The sequence below is a fragment of the Callospermophilus lateralis genome, chromosome X (assembly GCF_048772815.1).
Source record: "Callospermophilus lateralis isolate mCalLat2 chromosome X, mCalLat2.hap1, whole genome shotgun sequence".
Lineage (NCBI taxonomy): Eukaryota > Metazoa > Chordata > Mammalia > Rodentia > Sciuridae > Callospermophilus > Callospermophilus lateralis.
This window is the reverse complement of record NC_135325.1, coordinates 92,640,011-92,664,202: the sequence shown is the minus strand read 5'-3', so window position 1 is coordinate 92,664,202 and position 24,192 is coordinate 92,640,011. Positions and strand designations below refer to the sequence as shown.

Below are 24,192 nucleotides of genomic sequence, written 5' to 3'. Positions count from 1 at the left end.
CACTACTGTGCCTTTGATTATAAGAAGCTCCTCGGCCGTAAATCTGTTACTTTATCCAAAGAATAATTAGTCCTGTCAACTTTTGCAATACTTGCGGTGATTCTAAATTTGCTTTAGATGGCTTTTAGCACCACCCATAACCTCCTCATCTTGTAACTTGTGGTATCTATGTTCTGGCCCTCTGGCTATTTCAGGAACACCTACCTAATTTTTTCAATGTGCTTCGTTATCAAACAAGAAGAAAAATAGTAGAGATTCTAATGAATATCTCTGAAGTGGAGAGGAAAGAAAAGGAGAGCCTGTGATAACTGCTTATGATAATCCAATTCTTGAGAAACCATAGTATTGGTAAGTACCTGGAGTTTCTCCAATAATGCAAGGATTATCCGGCCAATTTTTTTTTTTGGGGGGGGGGTACTGCTGGGAATGGAACTCAGGACCTCTCACGTGCTAGGCAAACACTCTACTATGAAGCTATACCTCCCTGACCCAGCTAAGTCCTCTGTGAGGAGATTAATTTACATGACTTTGAAGAGGTGGGAAAGCAAGGCTGAAAAGAGGAAATTGCTTTAGGTTTGCCATTCCAAAGGAAATTGCCATTGGGAAGCTGTCAGCAATAGTGTTGTGTGAAACTGAGTATGATGAAAATAGAAGTCTACTCTTCATATTTAGCCCTGTGTAGTGATGGCTATCAAGGGCTCTGGCACTAGACTAGATTCAGATCCAAACGTCATCATTTATGGTGTGTGTGACTTGACAGAAGTTGTTTACCTTCTCTATGTCTCAATTTCTGGTCTTTAAGATGAAACTAAAAATTGTGCCATAATGTCCAAGGCTGGCTGAACATTATATAGTGTTGTCTGAGTTAATATGTGTTTAGTGCTTAGCATCAAACAGTTCTTGGGATGCTGTGAATGCTGAATAAATGGCAGAAGGTATTATTATTATTATTATAGATATTTTGACTGTTGCCATTCAATCTCGTACCTTATGCAAGATTTATCTGGAATAGTATGTGGCAAAAAAAAAGTATTCAATCCATATATATTGAATTATTCCTGTGCCAGAAGTGTCACGATAATAAATCTGGATGGTCTGGTTTATGGTTTGTGTGGTGACAGCAGGTTGATGAAGGTTGGATGAAGGATGCTTTTGGTAAATTAGGACAGACTCAGGACAAGAAAATTTATTTATTCTTAGTGCAAAGGGTTCAAGAGACCTGGTTTTCAGTCCTAGCTCTGCACCATAAGTTATGTGAGTTTGGACATCTCTGGTTGTTATTTCCTCATTTTTTTATTAATATTTATTTTTTAGTTGTAGTTGGACACAATGCCTTTATTTTATTTATTTATTTTTATGTGGTGCTGAGGATTGAACCCAGGGCCTTGCATGTGCTAGGCAAGCGCTCTACCGCTGAGCCACAACCCAACCCTATTTCCTCATTTTAAAAAATAAACAGTTAATACCAGATGAGTGGTTGGTTCTTAAGTGTGGACAGGGAGGTATGGAGTATACCAGAAACTTCAAATCTCAGATGTCTGCATTTCCTTCCCCATCTTCCCTCTGTCTTCAGGTTTACCTCCCTTGCTCCCTGAGAAGATTCAAGTTTTCCTGGTAACCATACAATATATAAAGCCCCTCACTGGACTAGTGACACCCCTAGAACTCAGAAGCCAATGATATAATTTACATGAGCTCATTTGGGAAAGTCTAGGTTGGACCCTAGATGTAACTCAGGAGCTCCTTTTGTGGATCTTTCTATGAAGGACTCCAGAAGCCAGCTTTTCTGTTTCGTATGCTTTAATGTGTTGAGTCGATCCAGGAAATGCTTTTTAATAGTCGTAATCAGATTTCACTAGCCTCTATAAAACAGAAGCAAATGACTTTTTAACTCTCTACTTAGCGTTTATGCTGTACATTATGCAGAGCTATGAAAATTTTAAGAACAGCTGGAGAGAGGAGAGAGAGCTTGGTTAGGCTCTCTTTGATAGCATTTTAAGGGAAACTTGACTATATTAGTCCTTATAGGACATGGAAACATTTCTTTGTCCAATTTAATGCCTTGAGCCCAACAGAAACCAGTATGTTCATCTTAATCTCTGGGAGTAGCTCTGGGGAAGAGCTGTAATCTTTTGGTAACCAAATCTACCTAGTACTTACAGATGAATTAGTGGGCAGCTAGGGGCTAGTGAATGGGGAAGGAGAAAACGAGGAGAGGAATATTTGTTGAATCTCAGTAAGAAAAATGGAATCCTCTTGTGCTTTTATGAGGCTTAGAATAAAAAAAACAATAGCATGGTGTTGCTTCAGTCTGATTAGCTAATTGAAGGAAGACTTAAACACTGTGGTCCCAGAGGAAAGCTTTTATAACAGTGAGCCAAGCATTTGGGCCCAACATAATAAGGTGAAAGTATACCATGCTGGGAATCATAGGCTCTCTGTTGTACATCCAACTCTATTACTAATTTGCGGTATAATCTTGGGCAAGTTTATTAAGTAAGTATTTGTAGGCATGAATCCTTTACATTTTGATCACAGAAACAGTATTCTTCAAGGATAAAAGAATGATTATCTTATATTCTGTGGCAGTGAAATGTTATACTTTCTAAAAAGAGGTAATAAGGGCTGTGGATATAGCTCAGTTGGTAGAGTGCTTGCCTCACATGCTCAAGGCCCTGGGTTCAATCCCCAGCACCAAAAAAAAAAAAAAAAAAAGGCAATAAGCTTACATTTGCCCTTTAGAAAGGCCATCCTTTCTGTAGGTTGTGTGGACAAGGGGCTGGAGGCAGGAAAGACTGGACAAGGAGGTCTTTGATGATAAGATACTCAAGTGAGAAAGTAATAGTGCTAATGGTGTGCAAGGATTTGAAGGAGACTTTCAAGTTACTGATTCAGAAAACTGGGAGGATGGTGATGCTATCTCCTGATCCAGGAGACAAAGGTAAAAGTGGGACAAGTGTGAGAGAAGAAGATGATGATTTAATAGTTATGAAGAAATACAGCAAAATTATCTAAGGCTTTCTCAGTAGTCAGCTTCCAATGTTTTTTTTTTTTTTTTCTCAGAAGAGTGTCAGTATGTTTTCTATGTTGCTGGGCAGATGATTGCTATGGAGACTAATGTTGTAACTGCTCCCCTGCCCCATGCACCAATAAAAATGCTCTGATGGGCCTGACTCCTTCATGATAAAGGCTATTTGAAGTCATCTTAAAATGTCCAAAGCATGTAGAAAGTGTGAATGTGTATGGGTGAGGGGTTAAAGGTCTTCTTGGGTTTGTTTTGCTTTGTTTTTACTCTTATTAGAAAGATGAGACCAGAATTCTCCCATTCTGATTCCACTTGTGACAGACTTGATTATTTCTATTTCCACAGCTCAAGTGGGACAGATTTCCCAATTCTTGGTAGAAAGCACACAGAGAGCTCCCAAAAGTATTGTTCATCACATTAATTCACTTTGTTATTTGGAATAAAATATTTCAGTTTTGTAATTTTCTTTCCTAGAGAGAAGACTTCAAGATACTAAATCTTAGAGAAATGGCTTTCATTTGTTTGGATCTCAGATGCCTATTTATCTTTCTAATTTGCACAGAATTTAGCTCTACTTTCTCTTCAAGCACAGAAATAAAAGGTAAAACAACAAGTGAAATCGATGTTAATGGAGTAGTTTTAAAATTAGGGATATTAACTGTCTTTTCAATCTACCTTATGGAAGTGCATAACTGGTAGGTGGATTGTTCTTAAAAATTATTTCAGGAAACCAGATGTGGTGGCCCACAGTTGTAATCCCAGCTACTCAGGAGGCTAAGACCAGAGGATTACAAATTCCAGGAATCCCTCAGCAACTTAGTGAGGCCCTAAGCAAAATAAGAAATAAACCAGGCATGTGGCGCATACCTGTAATCCTAGCAGCTTGGGAGACTGAGGCAGGAAGATTACCAGTTCAAAGCAATTTAGTGAGGCCCTGTCTCAAAATAAAAAATGGCCTGGGGATATAGCTCAGTTGGCAGAGTACTTGTCTTGCATGCACAAGGCCCTGGGTTCAATACCCAGCACAAAATAATAGATAAATAATAAATAAATAGATAGATAGATAGATAAAATGGGCTGGGGGTGAGGATCAGTGGTTAAGCACCCCTAGGTTCAATCTCTAGTACCCTCAAAAAATTATCTCAGGAATAACAAAATAAACCAAACAAACAACAACAACAAAAAAGCACTTTCCATACCTCTTGTATAGTCTTTCCTAAAAAAAAAAGAAGGTTGGCTATCTGAAAACTTATTGCCTGATATTTAACCAACTCAAATCTTTCCTTGATCATTCTCCTTACTTTTATGAAAATTAGATAAATAAGAATATAACAATTTAAAATAATTACAGAAATTTTCAATCATGTTTAATGACAAAGATAATTAGAATAATGCACTTGATGAAGATTTCTAGCCATAAGGATCAAAATAACAGGATTCTCATTTCATCCTCCATAGAGATCTTCTTTATAGGTGCCTGGGGGGGTGGGTCTCAGGTCACATCATAATCCGTGCAACAATTTCTTTCTGTGAATTCATTTCCTCACCTAGATATGGATTATAAAGTGAGGAATTAAAATGAGAATGTGGCAGAAATGAGAGGAAATAATTAGCAAAACAGCAACATGAGGGCACTATTATGGTGCTACTAGATTTTTGGGGACAACTCTGAAATTTCATTAGGTTGGAGGATTCAGTTAACCGGAAAGTGGCAATAAGATCTGTTCTCCAAATTCTAAGACACTTATCCATAGAAGACATATTTTATATTTTTCCATTCCTCTTTTTTGTGTTTGCCATAATATTTTATGTGTATACTAAACACTGAATTAATACTAATTAGTTATTGCTATTAGAGACATTTATGTATTAAAATCCTCCCATCCTAGACCAAGTTCTAGTGTACATGACTGGGAAAACTCTATGTTGAATTTTTTTTTTTAAGTTGTAGATGGACCCAATATATATATTTATTTATTTATTTTTACGTGGTGCTGCCGGATGGAACCAGGTGCCTCACACGTGCAAGCCAGGTGCTCTACCACTGAGCTGAAGCCCCAGCCCTCCACGTTGAATTTTTTATTTCTGTACAAACAGTTTCCAGAGAATCAAAGTTACATTTTGGAAAGCAGCTATGCTCATCAATATTCCACTAATGCCACCCACCAAGGTCACATTTTGCTTTTGTGATTTCTCTTTTTTTTTTGGGGGGGAGGGTTCTGGGGATTGAATTTAGGGACACTTGACCACTGAGCCACATCCCCAGCTCTATTTTGTATTTAATTTACAGACAGGGTCTCACTGAGTTGCTTAGCACCTTTTTCTGAGGCTGGCTTTGAGTTCACGATCCTCCCATCTCAGCCTCCCAAGCCGCTGGGATTACAATCATGTGCCACTGCACCTGGCACTTATGTGATTTGTTAAAAGAAAGAACAACGATGTAGCAGTAATCTAGATTGAGATATAATTTATATAACATAAAACTCACCTTTTTCAAAAGTACTATTTAGTAGTTTTTAGTACATTCACGAAGTTATGAAATAACTACCACTATCAAATTACAGAATATTTTCGTCGCCTTCCAAAGAAACTCCTTAAACAATCACATTATATTCTCCGCTCCCTGTAGCCTCTGACAACCACTCATCTACTGTGTCTATGTATTTTCTCATTCTAAATGTTTCATATGAATAGAATTATAGAATATGTGGTCTTTTGTGACTGGCTTCTTTCGCTTAGCAAAATATAAATTCTTCCACGTTGCAGCATGTGTTAGTACTTCACTCCTTTTTGTGGCTAAATAATATCCTCATTGCATAGATGTACTGTATTTTGTCTATCTATTTATCATTTATGAACATTTAGAGATAATCTGTATTTACTAATCTTTGTCATAAAATACAAAGAAAAAGTAAAAATATTTTATTGATTTTATTTTAGTTAATCCTCCTCAGGATTTTGTGATAGTGGATCCTGGATATTTAGGTTATCTTTATTTACAATGGCAACCTCCACTGGCTCTGGAAAATTTTAAGGAATGCACAATAGAATACGAATTACAGTACAGAAACATCAATAGCGAAAGATGGAAAGTAAGTAAAGCATGTATTTACAATATTAGAGTTATCATTAGGTATTTTCTTGTGATTCTTCTGACTACTGTGTCTACTCTAATTCTCATATTGCAATAGTTCTAGTTAGTATAAAACAAACTACCATGTCTGTGTATATCTCCTATCTATCCTGCTAAATATGTTTTCGCCCCATCTACTGTTAAGACTACCACTGGAGGTACAGGAAAAAAGATACTTGGTCCCATGGAATATGAACTGGAAGAGCACTTGTTTCATCATATTTTATAATTACTTATTATTTTGGCCCATTTTCCATTGCTATAATAAAATGCCTGAGACTGGGTGATATATAATGAAAAAAGGGGTTTATTTGGCTCATAGTGGTGGAGGCTGAAGGTCTAAGATTGTGTGGCCCATTTGTTCAGTCTCTGTTGAGGGACTGAAGGCTGATGGCATTACAGTGAAAGCATGTGTGAAAGGGAGGGATCACATGGTGAGATAGGAAGCCAGAGAATGACAAGGGACCAGTCTTAACGTTTTATAATGTGACACTCTTATAGGAATTAATTGGCATCCTAAGAGAATTACATTATTTCCTTCTGAGGGCAGTGCCCCCAATAACCTAATCACATTCTGCTACACTCTGCCTTTTAAAGGTTCTACCACCTCCCAACATTGTCACACTGAGGACCAAGCTTCAAACACATGAACCCCTGGGGGGTACACTCAGACCATATTTATCCATAGTACTTATAGATTTAGACATGGATTTTATATATGCTACTGTATTGTGGGTTTTTTTCTCTGTAGGAGTCAAGCAACTTGACTCCAAGTTGTGTCCCACCAAAAACAACTTGGTTCTTTGCATGTATTGCAGTAAGTTCTAAATGAAAGTTGATTGAAATATGAACAATTTACTTCCTTGGCAATCACGTTCATTTGAAAATTCCTGTGGTAGAAAGCATCCTGTTACTTCCATAATTCAGCTAGGTAGTTTCAAGGGACAATTCAAATAAACAATTATTTAGCAACTTTTTGTACTAGCCACTCTGTAAGATATCAGGAATATAAGAATTAAATAATATATGATTCTCATCCTCCAGGAGCTTACAATTTGTCCATCTTTCTTCAGTTACCTCTGGGATTTTACTTTATGTGATTCCTGAAGGCTTCATATTGTATTGGAAGGGTCAAGGGTCAAATCATTTGCCATGTAATGTACATATGGTATGTGAAAATCCTCAAATTGGTTCCAAGCTGATTACAGACATAGAACCTTTTTTCTCTTCCAGAAGTTTTTGTTTTTGTTTTGAATTAGATGCTAAGATTCAAATAATCTTATCAAACAATATGATATACAGAGGTGATCTCTGCTGCAAATATTTCTGGAGCAATAGAGCAGATAATCACCAGGAGTATCTTAGATGTTGGGAACTTTCCAGGGTATCAATAACCTCTCAGTTTTATTAGTGTGGTTCACTATACCATGGCTGTTTCTAAGTTTGACTTTGTCTTGTCTTTTTATCAAACAGACCATCATTACTAAGAACCTGTATTATAAAGATGGGTTTGATCTTAACCAAGGGATTGAAGCAAAGATACACACACTTTTGTCAAGGCAATGCACAAATGGATCAGAAGTTCAAAGTTCATGGTCAGAAGCTACTTATTGGACATCAGAACAAGGTTAAAACAAGGCTCCCTTTTTACATTTAATGTTAGCAGAACAATCTACGTAGGGAATAACTTCCTTAAATCTTGGGCACCAGAACGTATATACGATAGATGCAATGACAGTGTGGCACAAAATAGAATTATTCTTAGTAGCGAGTGACATGCCTTTTTGAATTATTTAATTCAGTAAAGATGTTTGACAAAAACCTATATCTTGCTGGGTGTTGGTGGCACACGCCTGTAATCCCAGCAGCTCAGGAGGCTGAGACAGGAGGATTGAAAGTTCAAAGCCAGCCTCAGCAAAAGTGAGATGCTAAGCAACTCAATGAAACCCTGTCTCTAAATAAAATACAAAATAGGGCTGGGGATGTGGCTCAGTGGTTGAGTGCCCCTGAGTTCAATCCCTGGTACCCCCCCCCAAAAAAAAAAACCCTACATCTTAATACATTAATACAATCGCCAGTATGGGGGTCGTGTTAGTAAATGTGTATTTGCTCAACTCCTCACAGCATCATAGAATTATCAATTTAATATTTTGGCATCTATTAGTGTTAGTGAGCTCCAATAACTTCCTCTCAAAATATTCCCATTATGTTGATTGCTAAATGAAGTAGTGAAATAAAATTGCATAATGAATTTGCAAATGATTCATTATCATGTCTTTGAAGTATTCATAGTTCATTCATTTCTTAGGAAGTCTGGAAACTAAAATTCAGGACATGGTTTGTGTATATTACAACTGGCAATATTTAATCTGTTCTTGGAAACCTGGCATAGGTGCACATTTGGATACCAATTACACCTTGTTTTATTGGTAAGTATTTTTATAGTTGGAATTCCATGTTAGGAAAATATCTACCAAATCAGTCCACAATGTGTTTTACTATATTTCCACTAAATTAAGTTCACTGTATTTATCATATTTGTATTTCTGATGGTGTTGATTATAATTACTTGGAGTTTTTGCCTGGCGCAGTGGCACATACCTGTAATCCCTGTGGCTCAAGAGGATGAGGCAGGAGGATCTCGAGTTCAAAGCCAACCTCAGCAAAAGTGAGGTGCTGAGCAACTCAGTGAGACCCTGTCTCTAAATAAAATACAAAATAATAGGGCTGGGGATGTGGCTCAGTGGTCCAGTGTCCCTGAGTTCAATCCTCAGTACCTCCCCCCTAAAAAATTACTTGGGGTTTTCAATGGGAGTAAGTAGGTTTTGGCTGCAGATTCTATAAAGCATTCTATGAGAGAGATCATAGAATGTTATTTTTATACTTGATTAAATTTTGTATCCTTTAGACAGATAGAGCTATAATCTAAAATATTTGGGTGTATTTTGTATTCTTGCCTTTTTGTTTTACTCTTTTTTTGGAAGGGGGTACCAGGGATTGAACTTAACCATTGAGCTACATTCCCAGCCCTTTTTTATATTTAGAGACAGGGTCTTACTGAGGTGCTTAGTGCCTCACTAAGTTGCTGGCTTTGAACTCATGATCCTCCTGCCTCAGCCTCCTGAGACACTGGGTTTATAGGCATGCATCACAACTCCCTGTATTCTTGCCCCTTTAAAAATTAGTTATTAAACAGTATCCATTTTCTGGTTCCTTACCTTTATTAACTGTCACTGAGGCTTTTAAACTTAAAGCCATCGTTAACTCTTCTGTTTCCTTCTTTCCTTGCTTGTTTCATAGTAGCACGATCCCAGGTACTGATACTCCTTTGCAAAGTTGCACATCTACTTTTCATTCCCCATCTCTATCGTAAGAAGCTCACTTTAGTCTCCCCTCATTTCACATCTGGATGATTGTCATACCCTCCCAATTGATGATGGCTCTGCTTCCAATCCCTCCCCTTCCAGTCTGACTCCTTGCTGTTCGTTCTGCACACTGTAGCCAGCTTTATCTTCTTACATGGCCATTTTTATATGCCACCCCTGTGTTCAAAAACCTCTGGGAGCTACAGATTGCCCCCAGGGTGAATTCTAGCCTGCCATTCAAGTCTCTGCTTCCTTGTGTCACTGCCTTTCCAATAGTACTTTCTATTATCACCAATGCGAATGTACCACTCCATTTAGATCCATCTCTACATTGTTTTCTCACCTGTGTTTATGCCCTTTTATGCCTATATATGTGTTGCCATCTGGGATGCCCTCTGGATCTCTCTTTTACCAACTCCTATTCATCCTTCAAAACCTGTCTACTCTCCAATTTTATGGACCTTTTACTGATCATGTCAACTTCTGTTCAGGTTTTTTTTCTCTGAACTATTACTTTTTTAGCTCTAAATTATTTATTGTTTAGATGGTATTTAAAATTGTACATGTGTGCTTTGTCTCTTCAACTTTTTGGAGTTGGCAGGCATAAATTGTTTCTTATATTTCTTTTGACCATCTCCAGAGTGCTATGCTCACAGGAGATTAGCACTACATATTAAATAAATGAATGAAACAAATGATAGCATTGGTAAATTGGTAGGTAAGTACCAGAACTTATGCATTTACTAAATAAAATAAAAATCAAGAGAGGACACAGTGCTGCTGTTTGTGAGATTTAGGTTCAAATTATCATGACATCTTTCTTTAGAAAACTGTATGCATGACTAGGTATAAATTATTAATACTCCTGAGAACTAGATTCTAATCCCTGCTCTGGCATCATTTAACTTGTTGGCCTTGGGTGCATAATTTCCCCTTTGGGGGCCTCAGTTTCCTCACCCGAAGTGGATGGGTAACTTTTGAAGGTCTAAATTATTTGTTCTTAATTCAACAAATATTAGGCATCTACTAAGTTCCAAGATAAAAGTATGAATAACACAAAGGAACTACTCTCTTGAATGCAATGGATCATGTTCAATGCAAATTTAACCTCACTTAGTGGAATGGGGGGAACAAATACTAACATTTTAGAGAGTGGGGAAAAGTGGGTGGCCTGGGCTTCTCCACTGGCACAAAGTAAGTCTGTAAAAAGTCAGTCTTCCAAACTCTAATCAGATGAACTAACCATAAGACTACAATTTTGCAAACTCTGCCTGAAGTCAATATTTGGCATAAAATTAATTTAGTAGAGTCAAGCTCTTTTCACTATCATCTTATCAGCTTCTATCTTGACCCAATTTCAAAACAGACTTTGACTGCTTTTAAAGCAAATGTCACATTTTGCATTGCAAGTTATTTTTTTTAGGAAGATAAACCAGGCATTTATTGCTTTAGAAATCAGTATGGAACCGCCCACTCGTAATTCCCATTAACAGTATTACCGGAATGAGGTTAACTTTAAATGACATTTCTTATTTAGGAGAATGGGAAAATTAGACATGTACTTGCCAAACAACTTCTCCTTTTCTTCCCCCCACCCACAGTTGACTTTCTGAGATTTATATCTTAATGTGTTTTGTATACTCAGAGGATTTTCATTCATTTTATTTTAAAAAAAAAACCAATATTTTGTAAGCCTACTTTTTGATGTGCTTTCTTTCACAATAATTTTCCCAGTAAAATATTAAAAAGGCACCATCATGCATGATTATTTATATAAACCCTAGGATTTCTTAGTAGGAATCTTATTCTTTCATTCTCAAATCCTGTTGGTGAGTCAACATGATGTAATTACATGAGTAAGAATCCTCGTTTCATCTTTGAGATTGTGTGCAGGCTACCATCAGATTGTAAGCTCCATGAAATTATAGTCTATGTCTGCTTTCCCTACTGTAGCATGCAACATATACTAGGTGCTAAATATTTTGTACTTGTAGCATGCAACATATACTAGGTGCTAAATATTTTGTTATTAATTTTTTTTATTCACACGGTTTTTTAAGATAATTGAAAATGAAGCACCATGATACTAGCAGGTACTGTTAAACACAATTCTTGCAATACTTCTTTTTACAGGTATGAGGGCTTGGAACATACATCACAGTGTGTTGATTATATCAAGTCTAATGGAGTAAATGTTGGATGCACTTTTCCCTCTTTGGAGTCATCAGACTATAAAGATTTCTTTGTCTGTGTTAATGGATCATCAGAATCCAAGCCTATCAGATCCAGCTATTTCATTTTCCAACTTGAAAATATAGGTGATATAAACAAACAACTTCAAATTCTTCTTCTTCTTCTTTTTTTTTTTTTTTCCAATCACTTGAGGGAGAGAGAGAGAGAGGCAGACAGGGAATGAGAGAAAGAGAGATGAAGAGACTCATGGAAGTGCAAAGCCAGAAAAATCCAGGCAGTCTAGTGTATGAGGAAATATGGAAAACAGGAAATACAATGAAGTATACAGCATCATTTTCATTTAGAAATCATAATTTATTTCCCAGCATCAAAGAATTTGCATATGGTACTTAGTTCAGTGTGTCAGAGTAATTATGGAATCTCTTATTCCCAGGCCATGATACGCAAATGGTTGGCTATTTTCTGAGTCTGTTCTCAGTTCTAACAGTGAAAAGAGTGACAGGGAGTCAACCAGAAGTAGGTTTGAATGTTGAATCAACCACTTTCTAGTTGTGCAACTTTGGGCAAGTTTCTTAACATGTGTTTCAATTCCCATATTAGTAAAATGAAAATAATAGGTGACTACCTCATAGATTTAATGTGAGACGTGAATGAGATCATGTTGCAGCATCCCTGTTACACTGTCTGATTGTCATAAGCACAACATAAGGGGTTAGCATTTAGTACAAGTTGTGGTAGTACTGGTTGTGGTTATTGTTTCTTAAGCTACAAACTGGGAAAATTATCAGAATGGTTTGGATCTTCTAACTTTTCTCTTGGGTTTAAATATTTATCAGCATAAGATATATTAAAAAATGAGTTCCAAAATAGCCAAGTTTCTCAATAAACTCATTTTGATTGGCAAGTGATTATGATTTTAATTCATATCATAGGCAATAAATAATCTTGAGCCACCTCCTTTAACCCTGGAAGTTTCTGATACTAGATGTCCCCACCTTTGGATAAGGTTCTGATTTTAATAACCTCCATGTTAAAATGGTTTCCTTCTGCTTTTCAGTTAAACCTTTGCCACCAGACTATCTTAATCTTACTGTGAAGAATATATTTGAAATTAACCTGAAATGGAGCACACCTAAAGGACCCATTCCAGCTAAGTGTTTCATTTATGAAATTGTGCTCACAGGAGATGAAACTTCCTGGATGGTATGAACATTGAATTTATTTAGGAAAGTCAAAACATAGCATTTTTTACATAAATTAGGACACTTGAGAACACAAATCATTTACTAGCCACAAAAAGAATGAAACATGACATGTGTCTTAGTTTAATTTCCAGAAACTCAAATCTAGTGGACAAAAGAAAGATGTTTCCAGTCTGAAAGCATAATCAGTCATACTGATTTTAAAACAATATTGGATTTTGGAGATAATCTAGTCACTTGTTTCCAATTTTTATCAATAAATGAAAGTTACCAAGGGACTAAAATGGATTGTGAAGAGGCCTCAGGTAAAAATAAACAAACAAAAAAACCCAACACAGACAAAAAAAAAAACAATTATTTTTTGGTGGACCAGGAATTGAACTCAGAGGGGCTTAACTAATGAGCCACATCCCCAGCCTTTTTTATATTTTATTTAGAGACAATGTCTTGCCAAGTTGCTGAGGCTGGCTTTGAACTCATATCCTCCTGCCCCAGAGTGTGTCACCATGCCCAGCACAAAAACAATTCTTGAGGAAAAACCATGAGGTCAAAATTAGAATATGGCACTACTCCAAGGGACTGGTTTAACCAGGGAAGAGGGGCTTAGCACAGGGGAAGTAGGGAAGAGTTCTAAGACAAACTACCAAACAGCATCAACAATGTGGTATTTGTTGTTTAACCCCACATTGTTATATGCTAATTTTATTCATGGTTTCCAATTTATAGAGTGGTGGGAAAAAGTAAGCCACTAATTCTAATTAATTCATTTCGTATACAGAGGAGAAAACTAGTTGTTGAATTGACTTACAGGTCCCAGAGAGGTGAATTGACTTCACAATCAAATTACACAGCTAGAACTGTAATCAAGATATGATTCCCAGTTGACTTAATCTACACTACATTATGATAAGTTACAACAAATGAAAAACTGTTATTTTGGAATAGGGAAAAGCTTTCAGCTCTTAGAAATGCAAAATTGAAGTAATTACTTTAGTGGGTTTTTTTTTTTCCCTGTGAAATCACCCAGTTTGAGATATTCTTGTATCTGCAATGATAGTTTCATGTCAATCCAAGCACTATTACACATGTCTTATGGAGTAAGAACAAGAGGAAAAAAAACCCAGCTTTATGTATATGAACTCTATAGTTTCCATAGAAACCACATTTACATGATGGTTCTGTCTTTTGGAAACTCAATAGATGTAGCATCTTCCAGTTTATAGGAACAGGGAGATTTCACACTAGTCTATTATAATAGGCATTATAAACACCAAGGAATTTTGCCCTCTCACACATGCTGTCTTTATCATCACTTTAATTAAAAAATTAAAATATAGATAAGGAAGGAAAGAAAAAAAAAGATTGAAAAAACCCCCACCATACAGAGAGATAATCACTGCTAGGATTATACCTTTCTATTCTTTTAATGCATATATTTTCTTAAAAAAAAAAAAAGCCAAACCCACATTGAAAATGACAGATAGGATTTCTTTAATTGAAATTAGATCAAATAATGACATCTCATTTTTTTCCCTTGGCTTTTAGACCACCACAATTGAAAATGAAATCCACATCCCGAGAACATCAAATGAAAGCCAACAACTCTGCTTTTTAATAAGAAGCAAAGTGAATATTTATTGCTCAGAAGATGGACTTTGGAGTGAGTGGAGTGACGAAGAATGCTGGATAGTAGGTATGAGCTAAAATGACAGTAACTAATTAACTGTAGCTGCTTGTTAGCAAATTAATTTTCTCTCAATGTATTTTGCAGTTATGGAGAGCAATGTCTCCTGCGTAGTCTATCAATGGAGAAGAAAAGTTAGCAAACATCTCAACCAAACACAGATTTCTTAAAAGGTCTCATATTCATGTAGAAATAGAAGTCTTGTTATGCACGATTGTGTTGGGTTTTTGGTACCGGGGATTTAACTCAGGGCCACTCTACCACTGAGCCCTATTTTGTATTTTATTTAGAGACAGAGTCTCACTGAGTTGCTTATCGCCTCCTGTTGCTGATGCTGGCTTTGAACTCATGATCCTCTTGCCTTAGCCTCCCTAGCAGCTGGGATTACAGGCATGTGCCACTGTGCCCAGCAACAATCTTGTTTTTTTGACTGTTGGTAAAGAGAGTATATTTATCATCACTATAGCAAAAAAATTAAAATATACGTAAGGAAGGGAAGAAAAAAATTATTTTTTTGGTCAGGGAGGGCAGGAGACTATAGTAATCAATATTTTCTTATGCTTTCAGATTTCAAGAGAACAGAAATCTTAAAGTAAGGCTAGGTCTACGCCTAAGAGATATTTTTCTAACAAGAAGTTATGATTGGTAAAATACATATTCTAGTCACCTACAATACTAATTTAAAGTGACATAAACATTCAAATTATATAGCAGTATAAAAGAAAAAGCCTAGAAAGTGAAGCAAAATATGGTAGTGTTTCAGAATATATTAGCTTAATTAGTAGAAATTACTAATAATGATTCAAAATTGAAAGAAATCAACTCAGCATTGCTCTTCCAGGAATATAAATATTGATGCAGCTATAAATACATATACAGATATGCTGGCCGCCTTTCTACATAAATCATACTTTTTTTTGTTTGTTTTTGGTACTGAGATTGAACCCATATATGTTTAACCACTGAACCACATCCCCAGCCCTTTTTTATATTTTATTTAGAGACAGGGTCTCACTGAGTTGCTGAGGGCCTCGCTAAATTGCTGAATCTGGCTTTGAATTTGAGATCCTCCTGCCTCAGCCTCCCGAGACTCTGGGATTACAGGTGTGCACCACCACACTTGGCCCATGCATCTCCTTTCATGTGGTCCTTCTACAGTGGAATCTCTGACTATTGTCTCTCTATGAATATAGTGATAGTATTGTTCCTTTTCATTCGTCAAACTTATTAAGCAGTTATTGTGTGTCAGATTCTTTTCAACCATTTCATGTCCAGCCATAAAGAAATCCAAACATTCGTGGAATTTACATTTTATTCCCAAGTTGGGGAGACAGGCAATAAACAAAGAAGCCAAATACATAATCACTAAGAGTTATAGAGAAAAAATAAGCAGGACAGGGTAGAACTCAGTTAACCAAGAGTTATATACAGAATCCGAAAGAACAAAGTTGTAGTTGGACATAATACCTTTATTTTATATTTTATTAGCTGTTGGTGGACCTTTATTTATTTATATGTGGTGCTGAGAATCAAACCCAGTGCCTCACATATGCTAGGCAAGCGTTCTGCCACTGAGCCACAACCCCAGCACCTATTTATTTATTTTTAAATATTTATGTTTTAGTTATAGTTGGACACAATATATTTTATTTTTTTATGTGGTGCTGAGGATCCAACCCAGGACCTCATGCATGGTAGGCAAGTGCTCTACCTCTGAGCCACAACCCCAGCCCCGTATTTTATTTATTTATTTTTATGTGGTGTTGAGGATCAAATTCAGGGCTTTGCCCATACTAGACCAGTGCTCTACCGCTGATCCACAACCCCAGACTCAGAAAGAACATTTCTGATCTTACATTTTTCATTTTTGCCACGGCTGTTAGAAATCTGGAGACTCTGTAATGTTATGTTCTGATGACATTTTGTCATTAGTCAGTCCATTGTATAAAATGGATATGGCAAATTTTTAACCAGATCCTTCAAATATATATACTTTTGTGTGGTTTATACACAATCTTATCAGTAATATTTATTTATTTATTTATTTATTTATTTTGGGGGGAATACCAGGGATTGGACCCAGGGGTACTCAGCCACTGAGTCATATCCCCAACCATTTTTTGTATTTTATTATGAGACAGGGTCTTGTTAAATTACTAAGGGCCTCTCTAAATTGCCGAGGCTGGCTTTAAACCTGTGATATTTTTGCCTCAGCCTCCTGAGCCACTGGGATTACAGTCATGCACCAAGGAACCTGGCTTAGTAGAATTTTAATGAAATTAGGAACAAAGAATTTCTTGAGAATCATGTTGTCTTAGTTCTTTAGGATTTTTGTTTGTTTGGTTGGTTTTGGTACTTGGGATTGAACCTAAGAGCACTGTTCCTCTAAGCTACATCCCCAGACATTTTTATATTTTATTTTGAGACAGGGTCTCATCAAGTTGCCCAGGCTGGACTTGAACTTGATTTAACATGGTGTATATTACTCCAAAACAGGTGGGAGATTCTAGTTGGGAAAGGACAAACTGTTTCCTTTTGAGTTTGTCTCGTGATTTCTTGCTATTCAGAACCATTAAAACCTCATTTCTAAAATAATAAAACAGAAAAGAAAAACCTTGGCTTTCCCTGTAGTCTCTAAAATGTGAGATAACGTTAAAAAAAAAAAAAAAAAAAAAGGACAAATGTAATCTTGAACCTGGCATGGTGGCCTGTGTTTGTAGCTTGTAAGAAGTTGGAGACTAGCCTCACTATATTGTCAGACACCTTCTCATTAAAAAAAGAAGGAGGAAGATGACCTTGAAAGTTTAGCTCCAAAAGCAGAGGCATGGGGAGCGAGGCTGTTTGCAGGGGGCAGTGCAGTAAGCATCTGTACAAGAAGGACTTTAACAAGTTTTGGCAGAGCCACAGTTCACTGTCATTTCTTTTCTTTCTTTCTTTTTTTTAAATTGTTGATGAACTTTTATTTTTATTTATTTATATGTGGTGCTGAAAATTGAACCCAGAGCCTTACACATGCTAGGCAAGTGCTCTACCCCTGAGCCACAACCCCAGCCCTCACAGTCATTTCTTTCTTTTTTTTTTTTTTTTTACTTTTTTTGGTACCAGGGATTGAACTCAGGGGCACTGAACCATTGAGCCACATCCCCAGCTCTATTTTGTATTTTTATTTAGAGACAAGGTCTCTCGAAGTTGCTTAGCACCTCACTTTTGCTGAGACTGGTTTTGAATTTGCGATCCTCCTGCCTCAGCCTCCCCAGTCCCTGGGATTACAGGCATGCGCCACTATGCCCGGTTCACAGTCATTTCTTGAAGAGCATAATTTACTAGGAAACACTGAAATTGTAGCCAGACAGCTAATAAGGACATTTAGTTAAAGTCTATTACCATCTTTTTGAAAGTAAGCATTTTAGTGATGCCAAAAGTATAAGTGTTCCAGCGAGTGAAAAATGTGAAGCTTAACTCAAAATAAAGCAAGTGTGAACGAGACTCCTCTAGATGAGGGGCCACCCAAATTCACAGAATCTTTTCTAAAACAGGGAGATAGCCAGGTGTGGTGGCACATTCTGATAATCCCAGGCTGGGTCAGAAGGATCTCAAGTTCCAGGCCAGCCTCAGTAAATTTGGAGAGACCCTGTGTCAAAAAGCTGGAGATGTGGCTTAATGGAATCATGGCCCTGGGTGCAATCTCTAGTATCTGCTCCCCCCCCCCCCCCACACACACACACATACACACAAGGGGCAGGGAATAAAACCAACTTTTCTAAAAAAGGGAGATGTTCATTGTTGGTACAGTAAAACACTGCAGGACAGGACTGTTGTTGATACTAATATTCAAATGAGTCCAAAGAAGAAGAAAAATGTCAAGCCTTCAAGTTTTAAGGTTGGGATAGTCCAAGTTATCAGAGGATGAGATAAATCACTTCTGGCTATGAGTAAAGAACAAAAGGCTATAGTGGAGACTGAATCAGAATGGGTTTATGAGAAGAAAGAACAGTTTGATGCCCAGATTCTACCAAATGCAAAACTCATTTTTAAGGTGGAATCACTGAATGATGATTGAAATAGCAGCATTTCAGATCTAAAGACAGCAACAGTGATAAAACTTGGCCCTAAAATTTATATAGGTAATTAGAACTCGTTACTTTCATAAAGAAAGGGTCACCTAGAAAATTCAAGGAGTTAAAATTTGTTTACTGGATCCCAACTTTTGAGAAATGTAATCCCTTATAAATTCCTGAAGTGTAAAATATTTTACTGTAGCTTTGTAAAATATTGATTAAGAAGAACTGTTTTTCTTTTATCTCATGCTGTGAGCTAAGAGGCTGAATAAAAATTTATCTACTGTTAAAAAAAGACTAGCTCCATTCCTCATGCACACATATATTTTTATTGAAGACGAGCTCCTGCTCCTTACAGCATCAGGTGATATAAGTAAACATTTGATTTGCTGAGAGTTAAAAGATTTACAGAATATATTTGTTTAATCACTTGACTAATATTTTATCCTATTTACTTATTTAATACTGGAGATTGAACACCAGGGCATTCTAACACTGAGCTCAATTCCCACCCCTTATTATTTTTTATTTTAAATTTTGAGATAGGATCTCACTAGGTTTCCTGGGCTCTCCTCAAACTTTCAATCCTTATGCTTCAGCTTTCTGGGTTGATGGAATTAAAGGCATGCACAACCATGCCCAGTGCTATTTTTTTTTTTTTTTTTTGAGAGAGAGAGAGAGAGAGAGAGAGAGAGAGAGAATTTTTAATATTTATTTTTTAGTTCTCAGGGGACAGAACACCTTTGTTTGTATGTGGCGCTGAGAATCGAACCGGGCCGCACGCATGCCAGGCGAGCACGCTACCACTTGAGCCACATCCCCAACCCCGCCCAGTGCTATTTTTAAATGAAAATTCACAAGGTCAAATTTTAAACAGAATCATATCAGGAAATGCACTTAGGGTAGTTATTTTTCTGATGGAAATTAAAAGAAGTCATAGTTCAGGGGCTAGGGGACAGTGCTCAGTAATAGAGTAACTGCCTAGCATGCCAAGGTCCTAGGTTCTATCTTTGATACTAGCCAGAAAAAAGTCACAGTTCAATAAAGTAATTGTTCTGTATAAACAAGTAGTTCACAAATGAATGGAATGGTATATACTAAAATACCACTGTGGCATCTACACACTGACAAACACAGCAGGGGCTGCCGGGTTGCAAAGTGTAATGCAGCTCTTCACCAGTAACTAGAACTTTATTTATAAAATAATTTGATTTCAAAAATTAGTTATAAGGGGCTGGGGTTGTGGCTGGGGCTGGGGTTGTGGCTCAGCGGTAGAGCACTTGCCTAGCACATGCAAGGCCCTGGGTTCAATCCTCAGCACCACATAAAAAATAAATAAAATAAAATAAAGGTATTATGTAGAACTACAACTTAAAAAAGAAAGAAATGTTTAAAAAAATTAGATATAAGCCTCTAACAGTCTCCCTTTTGTGTGATTTTTAATCCTAGATGGCGTTCGGACGAAAACTGTGGTATTTTTTGTGATACCATTTATTTTTGTTTCATTTTTTATTTTATTAATAACTTGTCTGCTTTTGTATAAACAGAAAGCTGTACTAAAAAAGGTAAGTTGTGTAACATTATAATGTTTAGATTGAGACAGTAGATAACAAAAAAAAGTCCTTTGTTTTTAACTGGTGGGCCTATATTATAGCTTTGCCTCCTTCCTGTGGGTATATAATTAATGCTGTATAGATTATGAAGTCTTCAGAAAAATACAGTAATTCCAAAAATTGACCTAAAAGGCTACATTTTGGAATTTGGTGTGTTAGTTTTATCAAAATAGGAGAATCATGTTTAGAATATGAAATACTATTTACTTCTAGATTAGTGAACATTGAAAGAGTTACAGGGAAAACAAAGGATTGGGAGAAAGTAGAGTGATGGAAAATGGTCATAGAATGAAGTACACTACTAGTGTGGGTCTAGGTAGGAGACGTGTCAAAATGATAAAACATGCAGCCTGCCCTTGGAACTCATGCACTAGTAGGGGGAGGCAAAATCCATGCAAAAACATAACCTGTGATACTACTTTTTTTTTTTTGGTACTGAGGATTAAACCCAGGGGTACTTTACTAATGGGTTCTATCTTCAGTCCTTTTTGGTGGGGAGAGAGAGGGCACCAGGGATTGAACTCGGGGGCACTTGACCACTGTTTTTTTTTTTTTAGTTGTAGATGGACACAATACCTTTATTTTGTTTATTTATTTTTTTATGTGGTACTGAGGATAGAACCCAGTGCCTCACACGTTAGGCTAGCGCTCTACCACTGAGCCACAACCTCAGTCCCCTATTTTGTATTTTCTTTAGAGACAGAGTCTCATTGAGTTGCTTAGCACTTCTTTAAATTGCTGAGGCTGGTTTTGAACTCACGATCCTCCTGCATCAGCCTCCCGAGCCACTGGGATTACAGGCCACCATGCCCGTCAGTCCTTTTTTTTTTTTTTTTTTTTACTATTTTATTTTACTTTATTTTTTATTTTGAGACAGGGTCTAAGTTATAGAGGTTCTTTGCTAAATTGCTAAGAACTTGCAATCTTCTTGCCTCATGCTCCTTAGTTGCTGGGATTACAGGTGTGAGCCACCAGGCCCAGTCTCTGAGATAACTTTAAATAATTGCTATTTGAGTTGGACTGATAATGTTATAAAATTTCAGAAGAGGAGGGGATCACTGTGGGTTGGTGGGCTTTAAGGAGAAGTTGTAAATTGAAGGGAAAAAAATCTTAAAACTATAAGTGTGCATGAAATGCTTCACTTTGCTGAATGCTTTGGTTTTTTTTCTCTGAATTATTGATGATTTATTAATAACAGAGCTCTTTCTAAATTTCAGATTTTTCTCACAAAAAAAGAAGTTTTTTCTCATCAAGAGACACTGTGCTGACTTATCAATTTCTAGTTATATGGCTGAAGGTTAAAACGAGTTTTATTAAATGGAACTTCAAATGTTGATTACATCTTACTGTAAAACTTTGTTGCATCTAAATAAGTTTTAGAGTACTAAAACCCTCAGCTAGTAGTAAATTTACTGGATTTTATGAAGTTTTTGTTTTCCTCATAAATCTGTAGTGATAGTGATGCACATAGAGAAGTCAAGGGATAGCTGAAATTTCTATTCAATGATGTATTAATAAAGTGATGTGATTTTCCAACTTGCCCTGAGTCTGGAGATATTACAGAGTTTTGAAAAATGAGGTTGTTGTGGTTTTTTGTTGTTGTTGTTGTTGTTGTTGTTGTTTACTTATTGTTTTAAATTGTACTCTGGACAAAAATATTCACCACTAATAAGATCATTTGGCTTTAAAAGTAACTTGAGAAGAGGACCAGTTGGAAGCAAAAAGTTTTAAATACGTTCATAGTCCTAAGTATGTGCTTCATATTTCATGAAAGAAAAAAGTGGGAAGAATGCAGTGCTTTAAGGCTGAAAATAAAGAAATGGCTAGGGATCATATTTGAGAAATTCAGAGGTCATAAACTACAAGGAAAAGCTTGGGAATTTCCCATACTAAGAGCAGACAGCCTTTCCTAATTTCAGACGGTGTGGGGTTTTTTGTTTGTGTTTTCTTTTGGTTTGGTTCAAGGACCAAAAGGCAAAAGTCTGTGAAATTGGTAAGAATCCTTTTAAAAGTACACACAAACTTCAGAGGCTACCTCAGTGTAGACTACCGAGGTGTAGACACTTGCTTTAAAATTTAGGGAATAATGGACTACAGATTACAATTAAGAGCCAGGTTTGGGGGCTAGGGTTGTAGCTCAGTGGTAAAGCACTTGCCTAGGACGTGTGAGGCACTGGGTTTGATCTGCAGTACCATATTAGACAATCAATCAATCAATCAATCAATCAAATAAAGGTATTGTGTCCATCTGCAACCAAAAAAAAAAAAAAAAAAAAAAAGAGCCTGGTTTTAGTTTGGACTATTTTCTATTTAATATTATTCAGAGTAGAGTAGGCATCACCTGGGAGCTTATTAAAAACTCTCCAACCAAGATTTTCTCAGCAATCTGAATTTTAACTACATCCTCCAGTGATTCATTTGCACATTCAACTTGAAAAACATGGATATATAAATATATATAAAATATATAAAAAATAGTATTTTAGAATGAAAATTGCTAAAATAATTTAATGGAGAGATAAGCTCGTAAGCAGGGCAACAATTGTATCATTGCCATTGATCATCTGTAAAAGGGAAAAGTAACTAAAATGGAAATGTAAACCACAATATTTTTTTTTAACTACTACTTGTAATCAATGATATAATGCACCACTCTTTCTGTAAGTAGACCTGTCATTATTAAACATTAAAACCCCTATGGTAATATGAATTAAGATATAATATGATAGACAATTGCTGTTAAATCAGGGCTTGCCAAAATTGTTGTTGGTATGCTTAGGGAATATTGGGGAAGAGAAAGGGATGTGGAGGAGAGAGGTCAGGGTCAAGCAGAGAAGTGGCAGGCAACTCCATTCTGGGGTGCTGAGTGGGTTTTCAAGAGCTAGTATTCTAATTCCCCTGTTTAGGGCATGCATAATAGGCCCTTCTCATCAAAGGATTTCTGGAATGACTGCCATAATTCTAGAAGTCCCAAACAGCATTACTCTCAACAAATTGGATGTGAGAATCAATATCCATTGAATCTTAGAAAAGGTTCCCTGGAATTCCTGACCTGCAAGCCTGTGTAGGTTTACTAACCCTGCAATAATGTGAACCCAATCTTAATGAAGTTGAATTTTGTGAACTGCCTTTTTTTATTGCATTATGATGGAATTTTAAGAAATTGAATTTTTCCCAAATGCTAGGTATACAGACAGTACCCTAGGTCATAGTCCTAAGTCATCTGTCTTCTGCATCTGGGGCTGCTTCAGCCCTTTACTTGGTACCCTTCTCCTAGGACCTCCCAGATCCATCAACTAAAGTATAACACCTATCACAGCAGGAGGAGTCCATCAGAACCTTACTCCAGGGCTGAGATGAGCAAGGATAGTTTCATGGGTTATGTGTCCTATGTAATTACAAAGGACCCCATGGTTGGAATAGCCCCAAACATGGTTAATGATTTGCCATGTTGAAATTCTTAATACTGTTTGAAGAGAAGGCCCCATATTGCTTTCTCTACTCTGCCCTGCTAATTATGTAGCCACCTCTGAGAGCATCAGTTCTGATTAGACTGTTTAGACTATACCATTAAAATGTGAACATCACCCATATTTTTTATATTGATAAATTAGAGATTGTAAACTTAGAAATCACTCTGATCATTTCATTCATTCTTCCATTCATCAATCCATCTTAAATCCTATTCAACATTTATTACACATAGGCCATAATTCAGACACTCTGCTAGTGTAAACATATAGCTATCCAGACTGAGGGTCATCTGCATGAAGGGGAGAGAAGTGACATTTATCACATCTGCTATGAGTCAATTCTGTGTTAGGTGCTTTATATATGCTATTGTTATGCACCACATAATGACATCACATCATATATGATGGTGCTACCATAAGATTATATCACCTAGTGATACTGAAGC

General features: G+C 36.7%; 1 protein-coding gene and 1 pseudogene across 1 annotated transcript; both read left to right on the top strand.

Annotated features, from left to right (window-relative positions):
* Window positions 1-265: 265 nt before the first annotated feature.
* Il13ra2 (interleukin 13 receptor subunit alpha 2) lies at window positions 266-21,556 on the top strand. Its single transcript, XM_077107492.1, has 10 exons — window positions 266-348; window positions 3,500-3,626; window positions 5,966-6,117; window positions 7,632-7,785; window positions 8,467-8,587; window positions 11,657-11,841; window positions 12,774-12,919; window positions 14,464-14,611; window positions 20,110-20,225; window positions 21,491-21,556. Exons 2-10 carry the CDS (start codon window positions 3,533-3,535, stop codon window positions 21,539-21,541), a joined length of 1,167 nt encoding a protein of 388 aa, XP_076963607.1. The 5' UTR covers window positions 266-348; window positions 3,500-3,532; the 3' UTR covers window positions 21,542-21,556.
* On the top strand, window positions 17,887-18,662 carry LOC143639322 (peptidyl-prolyl cis-trans isomerase FKBP3 pseudogene; annotated as a pseudogene).
* Window positions 21,557-24,192: the final 2,636 nt, after the last annotated feature.

What these genes read in the sequence shown, in the direction of transcription:
- Il13ra2 (XM_077107492.1), top strand. Translation starts at nt 3,533, where the DNA reads ATGGCTTTCATTTGTTTGGATCTCAGATGCCTATTTATCTTTCTAATT. An exon ending in GAGATGAAACTTCCTGGATG is followed by an intron (nt 12,920 to 14,463) that starts GTATGAACATTG and finishes CTTGGCTTTTAG; the next exon opens with ACCACCACAATTGAAAATGA. An exon ending in AGAAAGCTGTACTAAAAAAG is followed by an intron (nt 20,226 to 21,490) that starts GTAAGTTGTGTA and finishes TCTAAATTTCAG; the next exon opens with ATTTTTCTCACAAAAAAAGA.